At 40.2% G+C, this 21,550-nt stretch overlaps 1 protein-coding gene across 5 annotated transcripts in view; it reads left to right on the forward strand.

The window, feature by feature from the left end:
* The window catches only part of ADGRE1 (adhesion G protein-coupled receptor E1), a 66,344-nt gene that overhangs the window by 35,200 nt on the left and 9,594 nt on the right, over positions 1 to 21,550 (forward strand). For all 5 annotated transcript variants that reach the window (XM_027547479.1, XM_027547480.1, XM_027547482.1 and 2 more), the window contains 8 exons: positions 740 to 886; positions 1,993 to 2,081; positions 3,625 to 3,708; positions 9,167 to 9,344; positions 10,413 to 10,532; positions 14,570 to 14,769; positions 15,410 to 15,580; positions 18,461 to 18,655. In XM_027547479.1, the coding sequence (XP_027403280.1) occupies positions 740 to 886; positions 1,993 to 2,081; positions 3,625 to 3,708; positions 9,167 to 9,344; positions 10,413 to 10,532; positions 14,570 to 14,769; positions 15,410 to 15,580; positions 18,461 to 18,655 (1,184 nt within the window). The remainder of the gene's footprint in view (positions 1 to 739; positions 887 to 1,992; positions 2,082 to 3,624; positions 3,709 to 9,166; positions 9,345 to 10,412; positions 10,533 to 14,569; positions 14,770 to 15,409; positions 15,581 to 18,460; positions 18,656 to 21,550) is intronic.

Raw genomic sequence — 21,550 nt, forward strand, 5'->3', positions numbered from 1 at the left:
TAAAAAGAAATTCCTGGTTACAGTCAGTGGTGGGGAAAAAGATAAAAGGTATAGCAACTTCTTAACCCCTTGGCCCAGAAGTTACATGTCATACTCCTTGACATCCCATAAATGAAAGCTAGTCATATGATCCCATCTAGCTGCAGAGGATTCTGGGAAATGTAGTCTCTGATTGGGCTGTTATGTTTTAGCAAGAACTTTTTCCTTTGAGGGGCTTCCCTGGTGGCTCAGTGGTAAAGAATCTGCCTGCAATGCAGGAGGTGCAAGTGACGTGGGTTCCATTCCTGGGTGGGGAAGATTCCCTGGAGGAGAACACGGCAATCCACTCCAGCATTCTCCCCTAGAAAATCCCATGGACAGAGGAGCCTGGTGGGCTACAGTCCACAGGGTCACAAACAGTCAAACATGACTGAAGCAACTGAGCATATGTGCACCCTCTGCTTCGAAAGGGGAAGTGTGATTTTTGTTGGCTTGGTGACCTATCTGCATCATGCCTGGTCTCTACCCCGCAGATGTTGATGAGTGCCTTGACAGGTGCCTTTTCAATGAGACATGCACCAACACCCCTGGGAGCTATTTTTGCACCTGCCACCCTGGCTTTGCACCAAGCAATGGACAAACTCAACTCCATAGATCAAAAGGCGGACTGCATAGGGGTGTAGGAAGTTTGTTGGACCTCCTTGGAAAGAAGAATCTCCTTACTCCTCTGCACTGTTTGATATCTTTGAGTTTTTTGCAGATATTGACGAGTGCCTTCAGGATCCCTCACGATGCGGCCCAGATTCTGTCTGCACCAACACCCTGGGCTCCTACAGCTGTGGCTGCGTTGTAGGCTTTCATCCCAATCCAGAAGGCTCCTGGAAACATGGCAACTTCAGCTGCCAAAGTAATCATCTCCTTACCTGTCTTGGCAATGGAATATGTGTCTTGCTTTGTAGAATTCTCACTTTTTCTCATTCTCTGGATTCTCCTCTTTTTTTTTTTTTAACTTTATCTACATATTCTCTTATTTTCTGTTCACTTGTTCATTCATTAATCACTCATTTGATAAATTATTTTTGGAGCATCTGCTAATTAATGAATTCAACCGTCCCCTGCACTAGGTCCTGAGGATTTAATCCTGGATATGATGGACATGGTAGCTACCCTCATGGAGCTTATAGTCTAGGGAAGGGAGCACATGCATAATTATTTAATAGCCACAATGAGTGTGATAATTGAAGAATTGCAGTGTACTTTGTTGTGCATTGTGTAGTGGGATATTTAATATGCTCTGTGAAGTGTCATTTAAACAGAAATTTGAAGGAAGAGTGTGGATTATCTAGATGAAGAGTAGAGATCATAGTGCTCCAAATGATAGCATGTGCAAAGGCCCTGAGGCTAATGCAAAGTGAGGAGGGCATGGGAAATGGCATTTATGTCATCTGAGGATGTGGGCAGAGGTCAGCTTTTACAGGACTTGTGTGCTGTGTAAAGAATTTTGTAGTCTTTTTGCTGAGAACCATGGGGAACTTTGAAAGGTTTAAAAATTTTTAAGTTATGGACTATTTGATGTGTTAGAAGTATAGATAACTTATATGGAGGCAAAGGGGTATAATAATAAAATGAGTATATCTTAAGGCCTTAGCAACATAAGAACTAGAACATAATCAATGCCAATGCATATCCCTGAGTCCTCTGAAGAGAGGCCCATTCGGAACTTTGTTTGTAATTCCTGAACTTAAAATATTCCCCCTCTAAACATTCCTTGTTTAGTATGGTTTGCTTTGGAGCTTTATAAAAGTGGTATTGTATTATGTATAGTTTTTTCTGACTTGCTTTCTTCACTTGCTATCATGCTTCTCAGAATCACTGCTGTAGTGTGTAGCTATAGTTGGTTCATTTTCATGGTTGCATTGTATAACATGGCAATGGATGGATTTCAAGCAGGGGATGATGAACGCAGACTTGCTGGGGTTAAGTTTGACTTGGTTGCTTTTGTTTTCTTCGGAGGGATTCCCTTCAAGTGTAAAGATGATGTGATACCCAGCAACATGCAGGTCCAGTTATGCCATGCGGGAGCAGCGGTGGAGCCTAAATATGTAAGTATTTTTGAAGGTTCCTAGTTTTCGAGGTTTCTCCCAGAAGGCACTTAGGTAGGATGTTGTCCTGCAGCTTTTACAAAGACAAAAATAATCGTGGCCTAGACCAGATAGATGTTTATTTCTCTCTTTGTAGCAATCTGAATGTAAGCTGCTGAGATCTGACATGATGGCTCCATAATACTCTTCCATCATCAACACAAGACTCCCTTATTGTGGTCCAAAATGGCTGCTGCAGCTCCTGCCATCAAATCTGCATTCCAGTTGGTGGGCAGGGGAGAAGGGCAAGTGAAAGGCACAGTCCTTCTATTTAAGCACATGACCTAGTATCACTTTTGCTTACACCTATCTTCAGGAAAAGCTGGAAAGGAAGGACATTTGCCTATCTAAAACTTGGGAATTCATTTACTCAAACAAGTAAGAGTGTTGGAGTCTCACTTTTTGTGAGGTGTATTGCTGCATCTGTGTGATGTGGAATGGATGATACACAGCCTTCAAGCCAGGCAAAGAGGAATTTGGATATCTTGATTTTCTAATGAAGTCATTCTAGTGAGTAAAGACTCCAAAAGCATTTTCAGAAATTGATGTCACTATATTAAATATAAATGTATAAATTAGCTTTGGAATTCCCATGTACTTCAGACCACAGTTGTTTTTTTTTTAATTGTGAAATACACATAAAATTGATCATTTTAAAGTGTACAATTCAGAGGCATTTAGTACACTCACAGTGGTGTGAAAACGCCACTTCTATCTGCAAAGCTGTTTCATCACCACCAAAATAAACCCTATATGCCCATTAGCAGTTATTCTGTCTTCCCTCCTGTCCTCAACCCCCCAAAAACAGTGATCTAATTTCTATCTCTATAGACTTGTTCATTCTGGTTATTTCATATAAATGAAATCACACACTATGTGGTCTTCTGTGTCTGGCTTCTCTCACTGTGCATCATGCTCTCAAGGCCCAACCACATTGTAGGGAGTATCAATGCTTCAGTCCTTTTCATAGCTGAATTATATTCCAATTGGACCACTGGTTTTTTTCACACATTTTCTGTCTGTTTTTGTTCTTGTTGTTCAATCACTCAGTTATGTTAGACTTTTTGCGACTCTATGAACTGCAGCACGCAGTTTCTGCACTTCCCTGTCCTTCACTATCTCCTGGAGTTTCTTCAAGCTCATGTCCATTGAGTCAATGATGACATCCAACCATCTCATCCTCTGTCACCCCCTTCACCTCCTGCCCTCAATCTTTCCCAGCATCAGGGTCTTTTCCAATGAGTCGGCCAAAATATTGGAACTTCTGTCTTTTTACCCCACTCAATAGTTTTGCTGTTGGTTGATGGTTTCTTTTCTTTCTTATGGGAGAGAAAGGTGCTGTGACTCCAATACTGATTGAAAGGCGAGTTTTTATTTTCCTGAGAATACTATAGCCTTGTGACACCAGGAATTCAGGACCACCCCATGTGGAGGGTTCAGTGGCCCAGTTGGTGCATTTCATGCTTGATCAATGCTCACAGGTGCTCTTCCCGCTTGGATACAGGTTTCCTTTTGTGCGCTGATGAATGCCACCCTCAGCGTTCTGGACAATGTCTGTGAAAACAAAACCACTGTCGTCTCTCTGAAGGTAACACTGAAGTCTTTGTAATCATGTTTTGAGTTTCAAACATCTTGGAGGCATACCTTGGGTACAGAACATCCTCTTTAACATAAAAGGGTTGTGAGTTAACGTTTAATCTGCTCCAGTAGTAAGGTTTGAAAAATTAACATGCAGAAAAATTGCCTTTTTTCTGTACAGTTTTGTGGGGTTTATTACCTGAGTAGGTTTGTGTAATTACCACCACAATTAGACAATAGAACTGTTCCATCCCTCTCCCCCAACAACTTCCCTGGCCTCCCTGGCCTTCCTTTTTTTTTTTTTACTTAAAAAATTAAAAAAAAATTTTTTTTGGCTGCATGGCATGTGGGATCCTAGTTCCCCAACCAAGGATCAAACCTGCATCCCAGCAGTGGAAGTGCAGAGTCTTAACCACTGGACCACGGAAGAAGTTCCTTGGGTTTCCTCTTTATCGCCATATATTCAATCCCTTCACGATTAGCGCCTGTGAATTCCTGATCTATTCTCTGTCATTTTAGTTTTATCTTTTCAAGAATGTTTTGTAAATGGAATCACACAATGAGTGGCCTTTAGAGTCTAGCTTCTCTCAGTAAGCACTGTGTTTTCAAGTTTCATCCACTTTGCGGCATGTGTCAATGCTTCACTCCTTTTTGTGGCTGAGTAGGAGTCGGACACGGCTGAGCGACTTCACTTTGACTTTTCACTTTCATGCATTGGAGGAGGAAATGGCAACCCACTCCAGTGTTCTTGCCTGGAGAATCCCAGGGACGGGAGAGCCTGGTGGGCTGCCGTCTGTGCGGTCGCACAGAGTCGGATACGACTGAAGCGACTTAGCAGCAGCAGCAGCAGTATCCCATTTTCTGGGTGGACCACAGAAGGTTTATCCACTCATCTTTGAAGGATATTTGAATTGTTTCCAGTTGACCAAGATCTCTTCATTCCTCCACCCCCACCTCAACTTTTGGTGATTATCAATAGAGCTACGATAAACATTATGTGTGTGTGTGTGTGTGTGTGTGTGTGTGTGTGAATCTGCATTTTCATTTCTCCAGGGTAAATACCTAGAAGTGGAATGACTAGATCATTATAGTAGCAGATTTTATTCAGATCTTTTTATTGATATATAGTTGATTTACAATGTTGTGTTAATTTCTGTCATATAGCAAAGTGATTCAGTTACACACATATATACATTTAAAAAATATTCTTTTCCATTATGGATTTATCATAGGATACTGAATATAGTTCTCTACAGTTGCAGATATTAAACATTAATTTCTATTAAGTCTTAAAGTTGAAACTAATGGATGTTGTTATTTCATTGATAAATCTAAATGAAAATAAGAAAATAACACTTTCATCTGTATTCTGGTGAATTTTTAATTAATTAATATAACATTTATTCATGAAGTGTATATTCATTCATGGAGATTTCAGATTAAATTTGTATAAACAATGAGCCCTTTCAACAAACTTATTTAAATTCCTGCAAACATTTTCTACCATGTTTACATGTTTTCTCATTTCTCCCCAAATTTTAAGTACGGAATGAAGATTTACAAACCTAAGGCAAGGTTACTATACCCTTACATGCCATGTGTGCCGAGTTGCTTCGGTCATGTCCAGCTCTTTGCAACCCTTTGGAGTATAGCCCACCAGATTCCTCTGTCCATGGAATTCCCCAGGCAAGAATACTGGAATAGGTTACCATTTCCTCCTCCAAGGGATCTTCCTGATGGAACCCGCATCTCTTATGTCTTCTGCATTGGCAGGCGGGTTCTTTACCACCTGAGAAGCCCTTACTATGCTCTTAAAGGATTTATAAATCCAATCAACCACACATATGAATATAATAATTCAGATTTTTAAAATGTGCAATGCAGTATGTCAATCTTAAAATTGTTCTCTTAAATTGTTCAGAAAAAAATCACAAGTCTAATTGCTTTTTGGCATGAAATCATCTGGTTGGTTTGCCTCTCTAATACATCAAATTGTTCCAACCATTAAGAAACAGATTTCCAAATTAAGCCAAAGATTAAAAGATGTCCTAAAATTAACACACATGTTTCACCATTATGGAGTTTTAGCCTGCCTGATATTTTTTTCTTTTCTGAAGATATAAACTAAACTTTCTAGCTAAGATGAATAAATTTAATGTCAAAGGGAGTTTTGATGATATTTCATCTGCTACAGAACTGAGAATCACACTTTTTCAGGATGATTGTAGTTGAGATTCTTCTGCTGCGTCAGTGGAGAGGGACCCCAAATTCATGCCTTTCATTTCGGATATGGTTACAAAACTCAGTACATCTTGTTTTTCCCAGCCAAACATCTCTCAAGTTTCACTCTGACTCAGTTTTTACTGAAGTTCTTTTCATCTTCTTGTTATCAAAGTTGGGTAGATAGAAATTGTTTTCCCTGCTAAGATATCTGTTAATTTCCTTCACCAGTGGACTGGATTCAATTAATTTCTTCCCTTCATTTCTTAAGTTGTGAATTATTTTCAGATTTTTTTTGTTGGGGTCACATTTTATAGTCAATTTATTGATAATAATCAACAATCAAGGAAATAGTATCAGCATTAATATTAATATAATTATTGCTATTCTTTCCTTAACTCTGTTCCTTAGACAGAACCAAATGTTAACATTTAGATGTATATCTTTCCATATGTTTTTTTACTTTGTGAATACATGGAAAACAGATCCACACCATACACACACACACACACACACACACATTGAATCATTTATTGAGTACCTACTGAGTGGTTTATAGCAGTGATTAAGAATCCAACGTCTGAGGTCAGACCCTACTGAGTGGTTTATAGCAGTGATTAAGAATCCAATGTCTGATGTCAGACCCCCCAAGGTTCAAATTTTGGTCCTACTATCTACAAGATATGTACTCATGTTTTCCTATCCAAAGTGGTATTAGCAGTAGCCTCTATTTCATAGTTATCATAAAATTAAATAATATCTATAATATTATTTAAATAATATAAATAATAAATAAATAATATATAATATATCATAAAATTAAATAATATATAAGATTATATATAAAATATATACTATATAAAATATAAATATAAAATATATATAACATATAATATATAATTATAAATAATCATATAGAATATATATGATTATATGTAATTATATACAATAAATAATGTACAAAAATAATAAAGTATAAATATATAATATAAAAACATATATTATATATTATATATGTTATATATTATATTATATTATATATTATATAGGATTATATTAAAAATATATCATATATAATAACATATAATATTTATATATGCTATACATAAATTATATATATAATATATATTATATATTATATATAGTATATAGTATATATATTATATTATATATTATATATAAGATATCTCATATATCTTATTATATATAATAATACATATAAGATTATATAAAATATATTATATATAACATATATAATATACAATATATATTATATATAACTATAAAATATAAATATAAAATTATATAATATATATATATAATATATATGATAATATATAAATATAATAAAATATAAAATATAAATATAAAATATATAAAATATGAAATATATATATAATATTATATATTATGTATATAAGATTATATATAAATATATTATATACAATAATATAGAATATTTATATACACATAATATATACATATTATTTATATATTATATTATATATAATACATATAATATATAACAAAATATAATATATTAAATATATGTAAATTAAATATAATTATTTAATTATAAATTAAAATAATATATAAAATGTATTTATATATGAATCTTCATGTATATTTTATATAATAAATATATATAACATATATTAGATATTTATTTTATTAAATGAATAATATGTATAATAAATATATATTATTTTATAAAATAAAAATAATATATAATATATATAAAATTAAATAATATATAATCAATACTTGGTTCACAATAAGTACTAATTATATTTATTTTAAAATCTCAATTAGTGCCAGAAACATAAATACAATAAATATGAAAGTTTAAATTAAAATGCTTGCTGTTTTAAAAGCAAAATGAGATAATACAACATATGGTTCTGTAACAGACTTATAGCCTTAGAGAACTAACTTATGGTTATGGGGGTGATGGGGAGAGAGATAGATTAGGGGTTTGGAATTGACGTGTACCTAATGCTATGCTTAAAATAGACAGCCAGAGTTTCTGGCTTTTCCCTGTAGAACACAGGAAACTCTGCTCAATATTCTGTAATAACCTAAATGGGAAAAGAATTTGAAAAAGAATAGATACTTGTACATGTATCACTGAATCACTTTACTGTACACCTGAAACTAACACAATATTATTCATCAATGATACTTCAATATAAAATAAAAATTTTTTAAGAGGACATATAATTGTAGACTCACAGGAAATTGCAAAAATAGACATAGAATCCTATGCAAACTTCCAAATTTCCCTGGTGGTGACACCTCATATAATGAAGAAAATGTCAAAACCAGGTGAAAAACAACAACAAATGTGATTCTGTACTTTGCTTTACTTAAAAATAGCTCTTGAACCTTTCTGCTTGTTAATGTATATGGATATACTATATCATTCTTTTATTAGCAACTGCATACGGGGCTTCCCCTGTATATGGGAGATCCCCTGGTGAAAGGCATGGTTACCCACTCCAGTATTCTTGCCTGGAGAATCCCATGGACAGAGAAGCCTGGTGGACTACAGTCCATGGGGTCACAAAGAGTCAGATACGACTGAGTGATTAACACTTTCACACTATCCCATGATTTGATTTTCACATGTTTTATTTAACCAATTGCTTGGACATTCAGGCTTTCCAGATTTTTGCTCTCAAAAACCATGCTGAGATGAACATCATTACACAAGATCCTTGCACAATTTTAAAGTATTTCTTGAAGGAGGGAATTCCCGGAAGGGAAATTGCCGAGTCAAAAGGGTACATGTAATTTATGAGGCAACAAGCGCTGACTTACTGCACACCAAGCTGCATCCCCAGTAGGGCTTCTTGAATCAGGAAAAAGAGGCTGAGGAAATGTCTTTTTTTTAAAGATTTTTTTTAAAGTCTGTATTGAATCTGTTACAATATTGCTTGTTTTATGTTTTGGGTTTTTTGGGCAAAAAAAAAAAAATGTAGGATGATGTGTAGGATCTTAACTCCTCAACCAGGGATGTGTGGGATGTGGGACATGTGGGATCTTAGCTCCCCAACCAGGGATGGAACCCACGCCACCTGCATTGTATGGACGAGTCTTAACCACTGGACCACCAGGGAAGTCCCTAGTGAATGGCCTTTTAAATTCTTCATCATCCCAGACTGTCAACCCATTCTCATGGTGAGAGACGGGGGACAACTGCTGTTTCACTGATGAGAGAAAGAGCAAACACACACCTTTCCTTGCAGAGTACGGCTAAGAGACTTGACTCTGTGATTGAAAAAACATCCAAGTGGTCCAACTTCACCAAAGAAGAGACCTCGACGCTGGCCACAGTCTTGCTGGAGAGCGTGGAAAGCACCACGTTGGCAGCTTTTCTGAAACCCTCAGCGAATGTCAGTCAGACTATTCAGACGAAACACTTAGGTAGGATATATCTTTCAAGGTTGCCCCCGGGGGCTGACTTAAGCGGGTGACTTTGACATTGTGATTCCCCATGGCTTTCTCATATACCACATCCAACTTGTGTCTCCTGCATTGTCAGATGGATTCTTTACCACTGAACCGCCTGGGAAGCCCTAAAGTGGAGTGGAGCACAGTAAAATCTGGAGGAGAAGGGATCAGAAGAGAGAGAGGCAGATTTTGTAGACAAACGCCGGCTTCCCTGATGTCTTAGTGGTAAAGAATCCGCTTGCAATGCAGGAGATGCAGGGCACCTGGGTTTGATCCCTGGGTCAGGAAGAACCCCTGGAGGAGGAAACGGCAATCCTCTCCAGTGTTCCTGCCTGGGAAATCCCATGGTTGGAGGAGCCTGGCAGGCTACAGTCCAAGAGGTCCCAAAGAGTTGGAGGTGACTGAACACAGAGTAGGGAGTCACAATTTTACTTGAGGTAATGGGAGGGAGTGGGATTGAAAAGTTTGAGAATAAACACAATCTCATCTAGCTTATATTTTAAAAGGACACCTCTGGTTCCATTCCCTATCTAGTTTTCATTAAAAGTCCTGTAATTATTGCCATGTTACAGGTAAATCTGAGGCTCAGAGAGGTTAAGTCACTGGTCAAGTTTACACAGCAGGTGAGTGGTAGAGCTGGGCCTCCTAGTTTGTGACTGCAGAACATGAACCCTTTTCCACTCTGCTGGGCTTGCCCCAGACCCTCCAGATTTCCTTTGGTTTTGGAAAACCAGTCTAACTTTGACATAGTCAGAGGCTCATGACTGTTATCTTCCATCCTTATTCACTGCAAGTTCATTTTTCCCTGAAGCATCTCCTGAGATGTGAACGCTTACTCCTAGAGTTCCAACTGGGTTTTGAATTTGTTTGGTGCCTCCATCTGCCTGCCATTAATCAAGGGCCTCAAGATCTTTCCCATGACCCATCATTCTTTCTGTTCTTTCCCTCACTTACAAGATGCATTCCTTTCTTGGCCAGAAACCAAATTCAGATCCTACTTTCTGTGAGAACTCCTGCCACTTCTCCCTTTCTCCCTTTTAGATATCGAGAGCAAAGTGATTGACAAAGAATGCACTAAAGAGAATGAGACATTTAAGTTGAAAGCAAAAGGGGATGAAATGAAGATTTGGTGTTCCACAATCAAAGAATCTGAATCCACAGGTACAAACCCATTCCTGAGAAACAAAGAGGAGGGTTATGGTGCATTCAAGCAACAAATATTAATGGATTGATTGCTTTTTAAAATTTTTTAATTTTTAATGTTTTCTAATTGGAGTGTACTTGCTTTACAATGTTGTGTTCATTTCTGCTCTACAACAAAGTGAATCAGCTATATGTGTGCTCAGTCGCTTAGTCATGTCTGACTCTTGGCGACCCCATGTACTGTATAGCCCACCAGGTTCCTTTGTCAGTGGGATTTCCCAGGCAAGAATACTGGAGTGGGTTGCCATTTCCTTCTCCAGAATCAGCTATATGTATTCATATATCCCCTCCCTCCTGAGCCTCCCTCCCACCCTCCCTACGGATTGACTGATTTTTAGACCATTTTTAATTAAACAAAATTTTTATAGTAAGCCCTTATTGGTTGGGCTTCCCAGGTGGCACTAGTGGTAAAGACTCTGCCTGTTAGTGCAGGAGATGCCAGAGATGCAGGTTCAACCCCTGGGTCAGGAAGATCCTCTGGAAGAGAAAGTGGTGACCCCCTCCAGTATTCTTGCCTGGGAAATCCCATGGACAGAGGAGCCTGGTGGGCTATAGTCCATGGAGTAGCAAAGAGTCAGACTTGACTGAGCACAACAAAAACAATATTTTGTTGGTTATCTGTTTTAAATAGGGCAGTGTGTTCCTATCAATCCCAAACTCCCCCTATGTATCCTTTCCCCAGACTCTCCCCACCCTGATGCCGGCAGTTACCATAAATTCATTCTCTACGTCTGCAAGCCTGTTTCAGTTTTGTAAATAAGTTCATTTGGATCATTTTTTAAAATTCTGCATATAAGTGACATCCTATGGTTTATTTCTGGAGAAGGCAATGGCACTCCAATCTGGTACTCTTGCCTGGAAAATCCCACGGACAGAGGAGCCTGGTAGGCTGCAGTCCATGGGGTCGCTGAGAGTCGGACTCGACTGAGCGACTTCACTTTCACTTTTCACTTTCACGTATTGGAGAAGGAAATGGCAACCCACTCCAGTGTTCTTGCCTGGAGGATCCCAGGGTCGGGGGAGCCTGGTGGGCTGCCGTCTATGGGGTTGCACAGAATCAGACATGACTAAAATGACTTAGCAGCAGCATGGTTTATTTCCTCTGTCTGACTTACTTCACTTTGTATGGTAATCTCTAGCTCCATCCATGTTGATGCAAATGGCATTATTTCATTATTTTTCATGGCTGAGTAGTATTCCATTGTTTATATGTGTCATATCTTCTTTATCTATTCACCTGTCCATGGATATTTAGATTGCTTCCATGCCACACACCGAGGAAACCAGAATGGAAAGAAACACGTCAGCACTGTTTATAATAGCCAGGACATGGAAGCAACCTAGATGTCCATCAGCAGATGAATGGATAAGAAAGCTGTGGTACATATACACAGTGGAATATTACTCAGCCATTTAAAAGAATACATTTGAATCAGTTCTAATGAGGTGGATGAATCTGGAGCCTATTATACAGAGTGAAGTAAGCCAGAAAGAAAAACACCAATACAGTATACTAATGCATATATATGGAATTTAGAAAAATGGTAATGATAACCCTATACGCAAGACAGCAAAAGAGACACAGATGTATAGAACAGTTTTTTGGACTCTGTGGGAGAAGGCGAGGGTGGGATGATCTGAGAGAATAACATTGAAACATGTATATTATCATAGGTGAAATAGATCACTAGTCCAGGTTCAATGCATGAGACAGGGCACTCAGGGCTGCTGGTGCACTGGGATGACCCAGAGGGATGGGATGGGGAGGGAGGTGGAAGAGGGGTTTAGGATGGGGAACACATGTACACCCATGGCTGATTCATGTCAATGTATGGCAAAAACCACTACAATATTGTAAAATAATTAGCCTCCAATTAAAATAAATAAATTTTTTAAAAACTAAAAAAAAAACAAACAAACCCAAACAAACAACAAAAAAAGATTGCTTCCATGCCTTGACTATTGTAAATATTGCTGCAATGAACATTGGAGTGCCTCTATTTTTTAACTTTAATTTTTTATTATTTTGAGCAAATATTTATTGAAAATAAAATAATGATAGAGGCAAAAATAGCCCATGCCCTCAGGGAGTTCCCATCTTCTAGGGAAGTCAGACATTAAATAATCTCTGGGAGTAGAGTCTGGAAGAGTGTGGATATTTGTATATGTATGGCAGGTCTATGAAAAAGACCCTGATGCTGGGAAAGACTGAGGGCAAGAGGAGAAGCGGGTGACAAAGGATGAGATGGTAGGATGGCATCACCTACTCAATGGACATGAGTTTGAGCAAACTCCAGGAGATAGTGAGGGATAGGGAAGCTTGGTGTGCTACAGCCCATGGGTTGGCAAAGAGTCAGACATGGCTTAGAGACTGAACAACAATGGCTGATTTACTTTGGTATACAGCAGAAACTAACATAACATTGTAAATCAACTATATCTCAACAAAAAATTAATTTAAAAATAATCTTACAATATGGGAATGACAAGATGTTTCCTGTCTAGTCAGCAGCCATTGGTCACATTTTGTTATTGAGAGCTTTAAGTGTGGTTAGACTGTGAGTGTAATATCCATACTGGATTTCAATGTCTTGATGTCAGAGATGAAGGAATTAAAATATCTTATTAATAATTTTTAGAATGACTACATGTTGAAATGAAAATATTTTGCAGGTAGTGAGTTAATATATAATTTAAATAATCCCCCCCCCTTTTTGTTTTTTTACTGTTCTGAAACGTGGTTACTGGAAAATTTAAAATTACACATGTGACTCATACTAAATTTCTAACATACAGTGCTAATCTGTATCAGGGATTAGCAAACGCTTCCTGTAAACTGTGGTTAGTAAATGTTTAAGGCGTTGAACGTGATAGGATCTGTTGCAACTATTTCAACTCTGTCATCAGGGTGGGCAAAAGCATTCCTAGGCAATATGTAAATTAATGGGTGAGACTGTGTTGCAATGAAATTTTTATTCACACACACACACACACAAACAGGCAATGGGGACTACCCTTAAGGTCCATTGGTTAAGAATCCACCTACAAACGCAGGAGACGTGGGTTTGATCCCAGGTCAGAGGAGATCGTACATGCCGCAGGGAAATGAAGCCTGTGTGCCACCACTACTGAGCCCATTCACTGGAACTATGCAGCCTGCATGCCCTAGAGCCCGTGCTCTACAACTAGAGAAGCCACCACGATGAGAAGCCCTTCCCTTGCACATGGAGAGTACCCCTACCCACTGCAGCTAGATAAAGCCTGTTTGCAGCCACAAAGACCAGCACAGCCTAAAAAAATGTTTTTTTTTTTTTTTTTTTAAAAAAAAGCAATGATGGCCAGATTGGCTTGTAGGTCACTGTTCATCACTCCCCTGATCTATATGCTGTCTGGATGACCCAGGAACAGGCTAGGACACAGACCACCAACATTGAAAGGGGAAGCCCACCCAAAGAGACTGAACAAGAATAACCATAAATGTGAGAAGGGAAACTTATTTCCCACTGCTGAGTTGAATCGTCCCTTAAAAACAACACAAATTCAAATTAATTTTTAAATGTAGCCAAGTTTTTTTTTTTTTTTTTAGGTAATACCACCTCAGGATTTTTTTTTTCAAGTTAATTTATTTATCTGGCTGTGTTGAGGCTCTGTTGTGGTACATGGTCTCTCTACTTCTGGTGCTTGGACTCAATTGCCCTGCGGCATGTGGGATCTTAGTTCCCTGACCAGGGATCGAACCTGAGTTCCCTACATTGCAAGGTAGATTCGTAACCATTGGACCACCAGGGAAGTCTCAGATTTTTTTTAAAGTTTCTGATGAGAGTTAACTATCTGGAAGTCCACTGGTGTTTCAGTCCTGAGAGGAGGCCAGTGAAGGTGCAGAAATACGTGAGATATTAAAGTGTGTGTGTATGTGTGGATGAGCTGGGTCATCTGTAATAGCTACTAAGCAAATGATTGGCTTTTTTTTTTTTTTAATTTTGGGGAAATTTCAGGGATCAACGGGGTGGCTTTCGTTTCCTTTTCGGGTATGGAGTCTATTTTGGATGAGCGCTTCTTGAAAGATCTTCAGATCCCCTGGGCCAGCTCCAAGAAGAAGCTGAAGATAAATTCTCGAGTTGTTGGGGGCATCATAACAGGAGGGAAGAAAGACGGGTTCTCTAAACCAGTAATCTATACTCTGGAAAACATTAAGGTTGGTGACAAGGTTTTCACTGGGCCTCCACATCCTCTATTGGCTTAACTCTCATTTTTTGACAGGGACACATTAAGCAGATCTTCCCTGGTGACTCAGTGATAAAGAATCTACCTGCTAACGCAGGAGACATGGGTTTGATCCCTGGGTTGGAACATTCCCCTGGAGAATGAAATGGCAACCCACTCCAGTATTCTTTCCTGGAAAAATCCCATGGACAGAGAAGCCTGGTGGGCTACAATCCATGGATTCGCAAAGAGTCAGACACGACTTTGTGACAACATTAAGCAGCAAGTGTCCACAATTTCTGATAACTCAACCACTTCCCAAAATCCACTGCTAGAAAAATGAGCTCTTCTATTTCAATGTGGCATTTTTCCATTCATCAATGGGCAAGGTTGAGGTTAGATTAAGTAACGTTGATGCAGGAACATTTACATGAGCTTTATTTATATTAATTATAACCAAATTAGTAATGGATACAGGTCTGGCACCCGAGACATTTCTTTTTATCACTGCACATTGAAATATCAGCATTTTTCTCCATTCCATACAGAACGTGCCCACATCTTCTTGAGGTTGGTCAGGTTGAATCCATTCAAGATGGATTCTCAGGTAACTAAAGGCTCTGAATTTTCAGCCAAAGCAGGATTTTGAGAGTGCTATCTGCGTTTCCTGGAAACCGGACGTGGAGGGAGGCAGATGGACACCATCAGGCTGTGTGCTCCTTGAAGCTTCCAAGACACATACTGTCTGTGGCTGTAACCGAATGGTGAACTTGGCTGTCATCATGGCTTCTGGGGAGGTCACGGTCAGTAATGACGCTCTGTAGTCTGGATCCTCAAATCCAATGGGAAAATACTGATTAACATTCATTGTGTGCCTCTCATGGAATTGGGCATTGTGGGAGGGAGTCATGGGGACAGAAGGGGTGTGTGCTGTGTCTCTGCCCTTAGAGAATTCATGGTCTGGTTGAGAAGCCATGACACTGGTATATGAAATGAGAACTGACTCTAAACAGGTGCTGCTGCTGCCGCTGCTAAGTCACTTCAGTCGTGTCCGACTCTGTGCGACCCCATAGACAGCAGCCCACCAGGCTCCCCCGTCCCTGGGATTCTCCAGGCAAGAACACTGGAGTGGGTTGCCATTTCCTTCTCCAATGCATGAAAGTGAAAAGTGAAAGTGAAGTCAATCAGTCTTGTCCGACTCTTAGGGACCCCATGGACTGCAGCCCACCAGGCTCCTCCGTCCATGGGATTTTCCAGGCAAGAGTACTGGAGTGGGTTGCCATTGCCTTCTCTGCTAAACAGGTGCAGGCACGATAATAACCACAAACCCCACTTACAGAGCACCTGGGCTTCCCAGGTGGCACTCGTGGTAGAGAACCCACCTGCCAATGCAGGAGATGTAAAGTGATGTGGGTTTGATCCCTGGATTGGGAAGATCCCCTGGAGAAGGAAATGGCAACTCACTCCAGTATTCTTGCCTGGAGAATCCCATGGACAGAGGAGCCGGGCAAGATATAGTCCATGGAGTCGAAAAGAGTCAGACATGACTGAAGCGCCTTAACACACAATGTGCCTGACTCTTTAGCTGTTTTTAGATGCACTTTTCAGGACAGGAGGCTGGACCTCAATAGTCTGTTTAGTCATGAAGCCAGTAATTAGTAGAGATGGGATTCAAACCCAGGATGGCCTGAGTCCAGAGGTCTCTTTCTACAAAATTGTCCATAGGCATACTTCATTTTATTGCACTTTGCAGACATCACTTTTTAAAAAAAACAGAGAAAACAAATTGAAGGTTTGTGGCAACCCTGTGTGCATTGAGCAAGTCTGTTGGCACCGCTTTCCCAACAGCATTTGCTCACTTCGTGTCTCTGTGTCACATTTTGGTCATTCTTGCAATATCTCAAACCTTCTACCAGCAAAAAGATTATGACTCACTGAACGCTCAGATGATGGTAGCATCTTTTAGCAATAAAGTATTTTTTAATAAAGGTATCTACATTTCCCAGACATATGCTATTATATACTTTAAATGTGTATGGTGAGTATGGTGGCATGTAAACATAACTTTTATATGCACTGGGAGATAAAAATTCATGTGACTCATTTTATTGCCAATATTTGCTTTATTGCGGTGGTCTGGAATTGAACCTGCACTGTCTCTGAGATCTGCCTGTAAATGGTGCAAGAATTTGTGTTACAGAAACTGAGAGTTGTGTCACTGAGAACTGGGGTTAGGTCAGGAAGGAGGTGGAACATGAAATAAGCCTTGGTGAGAAGTTAGATTTGGTAGAGAGGAAAGACAGGCTCATTGGTGCTGTGATGGGTAGCCTTGTCTATCACAGGATCCCAAGTTCAGTTCTCTGCCAAGCAGGTCCTAAATTGCTACTTAGAGGAATATAAGGCTTAAGACTTAAGAAAATTTGATCCAGAGCAAGTCTAGCCTAGTTTCAAGTCCCACCTCAATCACTTCATAGCTGTGTTTCCATTGGCATATCACTCAACCTCTCTGAGCTGAGCCAAATTTTTTCATCTTAAAAATGAGAACAAGAGAAAAATGATGACTCAGGAGTTCCCTGGCAGTCCAGTGATTAGGACTCAGCACTTTCACTTCCATGTCCTGGGTTCAATCCCTGGTCTAGGAACTAAGATACCACAAGGTGTGGCCAAAAGACAAAAACAAAAAATTAAAAGCATCAGCATTTAATTAGGGAAAAAGAGAAACTGATGATGAAAACGAACACTTATGCGTGTTTTCTGTTCTAAGTACTTTAAGCATTTTCATGGAATCCTCTTGGAACTATTCCACATGATACTTACTGTTGGTATCCTCATTTTAACAGAGGAGGAAACGGGCACAGAGCAGTTAGGTATCTTGCCCAAGCTTAAACAGCCAGAAACTGGCAGAACTGTAGTCTTAACCACTACATCACAGCATCATAGAGAAGCTGGTGCCTGGCGTATCTTTAACACACAGAAAGCACCCCGATAAAATTAATTACAAATAATGGCATAGGGAAGGACTCAACTTGTCACCTCTACTCCTGGAAGTTGGAGCACCTTGGAACACCTATTATCAGTCCTGGTTCAGTGCAGGTAACAGGAACCTCTCAAGGTATGTCAAGCAGGAAAGTATTTTAATACAGGGGCTTGGATGCTCACAGAATTCTTGGAAGGGATGGAGGACTTGAAGTCAGGGGTTCTGCCACTTGAATGTGGCTTCAAGATCGCCCCTCTGCAGCCAGAGGTCATAAATTACCTTTGGCATTTCACCCCACATCCATGAAATTAAAGATCGGATAGTCGGAATGTGGAGTCCAGCCATAGCTCGATCCTGTCTGCAGAAAAGTGGTATCTGCCTCCATCCTGCCTTTTAAAACCTTCATGTGTGCATCTCACTGGAGAACCTAAATGATGTTCAGGGCCTTAGCCCCGAGAGATTATGGGAAATGCAGTTTGTAGATGTCTTACCCTATAAGAATAGGTCATAGGAGAGGGATGAGAATGGGTGCTGATGGATGCCGAAGGGTGATGATGAACAATATCTAGTTCACACCAAGCGCCCGAGGGAGAAAAAGCTTCCAAGCTCTATATACCCAAGCCAAGAGTCTGGATAGTTCTTTTTGCTGCCTGGGGGTTATAACTGGTCATTCTCGGAGGCCAACAGTGTATCTCTTTTCTGACAGATGGAGTTCACCCTGTACCTCATTAGTCACGTGGGCACGATTATCTCACTGGTGTGTCTTGCCATGGCCATCATCACCTTCCTTCTGTGCCGCACCCTCCGAAACCAGAACACCTACATCCACCTGCATCTCTGCATATGCCTCTTCTTGGCCAAGATGCTGTTTCTCACTGGTGTGGACAAGACCGACAACCAGGTCTCGTATCCCTCAGGCTTTGACCCCATCCATCCCCATCATCTCCCCATCTGCATCTGCTCATCCTCACCTAACTCCCTCAATGCCAGTTTCCACCTCAGGACCTTTGCACATGCTTTCCCCTCTTTCCATACTCATCTGCCAGCTTCTAGTTGATGCCTTCTGGTGATAGGTCTCAGTTTCGAATGACTTTTCCTGATCATGTTATGTATGGGGGTGGTCTCTCTTCCTACACTTTAAGCCTTTGGTTCTTACCCGGGCTGATTCTGTGCCCTCAGGGGACACTTGGCAATATCTGGAGATATTGCTAGTTGTCACCTTTGGGAGGGGATGCTGCTAAACATCTTACAATGCACAGAACAGTCTCCCCCATCTTCCCATAGCAGAAAATAATAAGGCAATAGTGTTACAAATAGGGACTTCCCAGGTGGCTCAGTTGGTAAAGAATCCCCCTGCCACTACAGGAGTCACAGGAGACCCAGGTTCAATCCCTGGATCAGGAAGATCCCTGGAGGAAGAAATGGTTACCCATTCCATTCCTGCCTGGAGAATCCCATGGACAGAGGAGGCTTGTGGGCTCCTCTGGGTTTACAGAGAGTCAGACATGACTGCACACAGCACAGCAGTAGCAGTGTTATAAATATTAGTAATGCGACAGTTGAGAAATTCTTTGTTTAAAAACTGAAATATAGTTGATTTACAGTGTTGTGGCAATCTCTGCTATACAACAAAGTGACTCATTTGTATACATAAGTACATTCTTTCTTAATATACTTTTCTATTATGGTTTATCACAGGATGTTCAGCATAGTTCTCTGTGCTGTACAGCAGGACCTTGTGTCTATCCATTCTAAATTTAATAATTTGCATCTAACAACCCCAAACTCCCAGTTCATCCTTCTCCCTCCCCTGACCTTGGCGACAATGAGTCTGTTCGCTTGTCTGTGTTCATCTGTGTCATAGTTTAGATTCCACATATAAATGATATCATATGGTAATTGTTTTCTCTTTCTGACTTACTTCACTTAGTGTGATCATCTCTAGTTGCATCCATAGGTGAGAAATTTTACTTTTCAAACACTCTATTTTGCATCTTTTCCCAGCACCTATTAATATTTGAAACCATATTGATTTTTGTTATTGTTGTTTTACTCATTGTGTATCTACCTCTTCCACAAGATTGTGTGCCCCATGAGAACAAGAACTTTTGGCCAATTAAGCTCCAATAACTGTGTCCGAAACAGTAGGTTCTCGGGGTATTTCCAAAGGAAACACTACTGACATTTCAGGTGGGATAATCATTCTTAAAGCAGAACTACCCTCTCACTATGGGGTGTTTCACTTCCTAGACCCCTTGGGAACCAAAGGCTAGTAGCACTCCCCACCTCTCATCATGGGACCAAGGGTGAACAAAATTTTCCTGTAAAGAAGCAGATAAAAATATTTTTAATTTTGCAGATGCCATGGTCTCCGTTGGCAACTGCTCAACTCCGCCACTTTAGCATGAATACAGTCATGTTGTTGTTTAGTCACTCAGTCGTGTCTGACTCTTTTCGACCCCATGGACTGTACCCCATCAGGCTCCTCTATCCATGGGGCAAGAATACTGGAGTGGGTTGCCATTTCCTTCTCCAGGGGATCTTTCTGACCCAGAGACTGAACCTACCCCCACCTATCTCCTGGCATTGGCACCCGGGTTCTTTACCCACTGAGACACCAGGGAAGCCTGAAAGCAGCCATAGAGAATACATAAATGGGGAAGGCTGTGTGTCAATGAAATGTTAATTACAAAACCTGCAACCAGTCCATGGCTGTAGTTTGTGGATCCCTTCTCCTCCCCCACCCCTGTATCTTCAAACATCCCCTAAAGTAGGGTGGTCATCTATCTGTTTTTCTCTCAGACTCTCCCAGTTTTAGCACTGGAAGCTGTACATCCTGAGAAAACTCATTTCTAGGGAAACCAGAATGATTGGTGTCCCTACTAAAGGGATGGAACTACCTGTAGTGAAGACTATATCTATAAATATTTGTGGAATGAATGAAGAGGCCGTGTTTGGGGAAGTCCAGTCAAAGTAGCCACATTATGGTTGTTTTTTTTTTTTAATTTTATCGGAAGATAATTGCTTTACAATTCTGTGCTGGCTTCTGCCATACATCAACATGAATCAGGGAAGGAGGCAGGACACAACCCTGAAAGAATGACATAGCTGGTGAGGATAGAGTATGGACTGATTAGAGCCAACTTGGTCCCAGAGAAGGAAATGGCAACCCACTCCGGTATTCTTGCCTGGAGAATCCCAGGGATGGGGGAGCCTGGTGGGCTGCCGTCTATGGGGTTGCACAGAGTCGGACACGACTGAAGCGACTTAGCAGCAGCGGGTCCGAGATGGCAGAAGATTCAACTTGCGGTAGACCTTGAGCCTCATCATACACTGCTGTAATACATTAGGATGCTAAATGACCACCCATAGGCACCCAGGCCCACCATCAAAGACCAAAACGTGGGCAGTGGCCCAATTCCTGGAAATCCCTGCTCCTTCCCCCAAATATATAGTTGAAATAATCTTCCTACTTGTTAGCCTATGAGATTACCCAGCCCATAAAAACTAAGCACAGCTGCTTTTGCCTTTTGAGATGGACAGAATTCTGTCATGGAATGTATGTGTGTGTGTGTGTGTGTGTGTGTGTGTGTGTGTGTGGTGTGGTGTGCATGCTCAGTCACATCTGACTTTTTGTGACCCCATGGACTGTAGCCCACCAGGTTCCTCTGTCCATGGGATTCTCAAGGCAAGAATATAGTGGGTTGCCATGCCCTCCTCCAGGGGATCTTCCCAACCCAGGGATCAAACCCACGTGTCTTGCATCTCCTGCATTTTCAGGATTCTTTACCACTGA

Source organism: Bos indicus x Bos taurus, chromosome 7 (assembly GCF_003369695.1).
Source record: "Bos indicus x Bos taurus breed Angus x Brahman F1 hybrid chromosome 7, Bos_hybrid_MaternalHap_v2.0, whole genome shotgun sequence".
Lineage (NCBI taxonomy): Eukaryota > Metazoa > Chordata > Mammalia > Artiodactyla > Bovidae > Bos > Bos indicus x Bos taurus.